General features: G+C 41.3%; 1 protein-coding gene across 1 annotated transcript; it reads right to left on the reverse strand.

Moving 5' to 3' along the window:
• Positions 1-3,367: 3,367 nt before the first annotated feature.
• LOC101899231 (brachyurin) lies at positions 3,368-4,283 on the reverse strand. Its single transcript, XM_005183366.4, has one exon. It carries the CDS (start codon positions 4,260-4,262, stop codon positions 3,414-3,416), a length of 849 nt encoding a protein of 282 aa, XP_005183423.1. The 5' UTR covers positions 4,263-4,283; the 3' UTR covers positions 3,368-3,413.

Below are 4,283 nucleotides of genomic sequence, written 5' to 3' on the forward strand. Positions count from 1 at the left end.
TTATTTTTTGTTAATCCAAACGTGTGCCAAACTGCTGACGTCGTTATCAGCGTTCTACATATTTCTTTGTGCCGACAATAAGTCAACAACGTTTGGTCAATTTTTAATAATAAATAAAAAAAAGTAGTGAAGATTGACCGGTAACTCTTCATATGATCCTTACCCTGAACACAACAAAAAAATAATCTGAATATTTTTTGGAAATTAATTTTCCGTACCTCAAAATATATATGCGGCTAATTTTTATTTTGGAAAATATGTCGGAAGTATTTTTAAATACTTTTGACGAATTTTTTGCTAAGACACAATTTTGCATAGGTCTAGATGAAAAAACGGCGACCAACTTCAAACTTCGGTCACTTCCAAGCCACTCGTCCGACAGCTGTTAAAATTATTCCAGTGACAGCTCATTATATTGTTTACAAGCGCACAAAGGCATTTTGCTGAGAATTTTCCAGAAAAAAAGTTATTCGTGATTCGGAATTCAAGCGTGATGGGGTGATTTCTTTATATTTGGCTGGAAAACCACAAGTGGCTACGGTTAGGGCACTCCAGCATTTAAATGTGAATAAATCTTTTGTGTCTCGTACCATTGCTCGTTACCGTGCTACTAGGATACTGGTAGCGTAGCCCGACATATGTCAAGGAAGTGGACGGAAGACAACAGCAACATCAACAGAAATTGTTCGAAAAGTAAAGAAGCGACTTGATCGAAACCTGCGTCGCAGTGGCCGAAAAATGGCTCGTGAGCTGAACATATCGCCATTTTCCATTCGGCAAATATTGAAAAATAAGCTCGGGGTAAAGCCATTGAAATTTCAACAAGTAAAAAACATTAAGTTCGGCCGGGCCAAAATTTTAATACCCTCCACCTTAGGGTAAAGGAAACATTAGAGCCCATTATGACCCACATATATCAATTTTTAGACATATTCATGGAAAAATGTGCCAAAAATCATCAAAATTCTAAATATCGGGAATACGGCTATATGAGGCTATACAAAATCGTGGACCTATACATACAGTGTTTCGCCAAAAGAGCTAGAACCCATTAAGACCAACAAATACCAATTTCTAGACAAATCTGCGAAGAAATGTGATAAATACCATTAAAATGCCGAATATCGGGAGGTATCGTTATATGGGTTTCGCCACCGGAGCTAGAACCCATTATGACCAACAAATACTAATTTTTAGACAAATCCATGAAAAAAATTGGCAAAAACCATTAAAATGCCGAATATCGGGAGGTACCGTTATATGGGGGCTATACCAAATCGTGGACCTTAACATGCGATGTTTCGCCAAAGGAGCTAGAACCCATTATGACCTACAAATGCCAATTTTCAGACAAATCTGCGAAGAAATGTGGCAAAAACCATTAACATGCCGAATACCGGGAGGTATCGTTATATGGGGGCTATACCAAAGCGTGGACCTATACATGCAATGTCTCGCCACACGAACTGGGACTCGTCATGACCTACAAATACCAATTTTCAGACAAATCCGTGAAAAAATGTGGCATAAATCATCAAAATACCGAATATCGGGAGGTACCTTTATATGGGGACTATACCAAAACGTGAACCGATATATCTCATTTTCAATACCAACCATCCTAGACACAATACAAATTGCTCTGCTAAATTTTGGTGCTCTACGTCAAATAATGTCGGCTGTATCGTGATTTCAACAGACAGACGGACAGACAGACGGTATATACTTTATGGGGTCTACCTTTCCAAGGTGGAGGGTATAAAAGTGGAGGGTAAAAAAGTAAAAGAAAAAAATAGACTCAAAAAAGCTAAAGAGTGGCTTCGCTTGGCCGAAATTGGTGAACTGGCGAATTTGGTTTTCCGTCTCCGTCTGAGAAAACATTCGTCCCCGATGAAAAACCATTCGTTGTCCAGCAGTTTGTAAACAAACAAAATTATCGTGTTTACTTGCCTAAGAGGTCAGCTGAAAATGTGCACCTTCGGTTGGCCAGCAGAACTCAAGCGCCGGCCATGGTGATGGTGAGGGCCGCCATAACAGCCGATGGTCGCTCTCCGCTCATATTAATCCACCGTGGCATCAGAATAAATGCCGAATATTATCGCGAAAGTATTCTGCAGGGTGTATTAAGGCCTTGGGCACGCAAACATTTTGGCCGCAGACCTTGGACATTCCAACACCTTCGGTTGGCCAGCAAAACTCAAGCGCCGGCCATGGTGATGGGGTGGGCCGCCATAACAGCCGATGGCCGCTCTCCGCTCTCCGCTCGTATTAATTGACCGTGGCGTCAGAATAAATGCCGAATATTATTGCGAAAATATTTTGGAGGGTGGATTAAGGCCTTGAGCACGCAAACATTTTGGCCGAAGACCTTGGACATTCCAACAGGACTCAACATCATCGCACTCCGCACACGCCACCCAAGAATTATTACGAAAAGGAGGTTCCTCGCTTCATTTTCAGCGCACAATGGCCAACAAAATCTCCGGATTCCAATCCGTTGGACTATTGTGTCTGGAGTATTTTGGAAAGCAAGGTTGGCACTAAAAAATACCAGAATGTCGTTCACATCAAGCAAGCGCTTCGCCGGGAATGGGCCAATATACCGCAGAGTAACATTCGGGCAGCGTGTAACGGTTTCATTGGCCGTTTGAAGATCGTAATTCGGCAACAAAGGAAAGATCAGTTATAGATCAACCTTTCAGTTATAGATTATCCTTTCATATTTATAGCGCTGATGGTCCTTGAAGATATATTCCTAAAAATCTCTGATTTTGACTTTTATGGTCCTTGGAAAAATAATCTTAAAAATTTAAAAAAAACGTCCTGACTATTGATGTGTGAGTTCTTGAACAAATATTCTTTAAAAATCCACGACTATTGCTCTGTGGGTTCTTGAACAAATATTCTTTAAAATTTAAAAAAGTCCTGACTATTGATCTGTGGGTCCTTGAACAAATATTCTTTAAAAATCCACGACTATTGCTCTGTGGATCCTTGATAATTCGATAATTCGTGCCAAAGGTGACCAATTCGAACAAATCTAAACTTATTCTAAAATTTGATGCTATTTACGACATTTTTTGCTTTCATTCAATAAAATTCAAAAAAATTTAAAAATTATGGCGTTTGACTTTGTTGCAGTTTTTTATGTCACCCTGTAGACCTACATTTTAATTTTCTACAACAAATCCCTTATTTAGATTTCCAAATATCAAATCTGAACTTAAGTTTTAAGATCTAGAAAAATATCACTTAAAACCCAATATCAAAACTTTTGTTCCTTAATAAAATTTTGAATTCCCGTCCCTATGACACACCCCCTTCCCCTCCCCATATTTCAAAACAAATACTACTTTTTTTTTGTAAATAAATATATTCTATATTTTACGAGTATTCAAAATAATATCATTTGTTTATTTGTTGACAACACCAGATTTCTCTTCGATCCAGTCCAAGTAGGAGGTGACACGGGTGAATACACCGGGCCAGCCCTTTTCGCAACCCAAGGCAATACCAAAGGAGGTGGCACCAATAACAGTGTTGACACCATCGTGCTTGTAGACCAAGGGACCGCCGGAGTCACCATTGCAGGTGGATTTGCCACCCTTGCTGCTGATACAGATCATCTTTTCGGTAACCATACCCAAATAGTAGGTCTTGCAGGTGCTCAACTTCATGACTGGGACTTCGATGTAACGCAACAGTGGGGAAACAGAGGTGGCAGCATCACTGTCCTTACCCCAGCCGGAGGCCCAAACCATATCACCTTCATAGGTCGAGTAGTGACCGTCCATTTTGGGCAAGGCGGCGGGTTGGATGCGTTCATTGAATTCAATAACAACGGGCAATTTGATCAGGGAGATGTCATTGCTCAAAGTGTTGGGATCCCAGTGTTCGTGAACAATAATGTTCGACTTGGAGGTGTAGATGCGTTGTTGGCCCTTTTCATGGTCGTCCTTAATGTCAATGGCGCCCAAGTAGACAGTAACACCATCAGCACCATCGGTACAATGGGCAGCGGTCAGGATCCAACGGTCGGAAATCAAGGTACCACCACACCAGGCACCCTGGTTACCGAACACCAAACTCAAACCAACTTGGTAGGGGAATTGACCGGCCTTGGCCAATTCACCGTTGGTGATGCGACCCTCCAACTCCTCCATGGGCATAACAGGCACCAATGGAAGGCGTTGTTGGATTGGTGGCAAAACGCCGGCCGAGGCAACGGCCACAAATAAACTTAGAGCGACAAAAGCTTTCATGGTCAGTAAATTGACTACTGT

This window comes from Musca domestica, unplaced genomic scaffold (genome assembly GCF_030504385.1).
Source record: "Musca domestica strain aabys unplaced genomic scaffold, Musca_domestica.polishedcontigs.V.1.1 181, whole genome shotgun sequence".
Lineage (NCBI taxonomy): Eukaryota > Metazoa > Arthropoda > Insecta > Diptera > Muscidae > Musca > Musca domestica.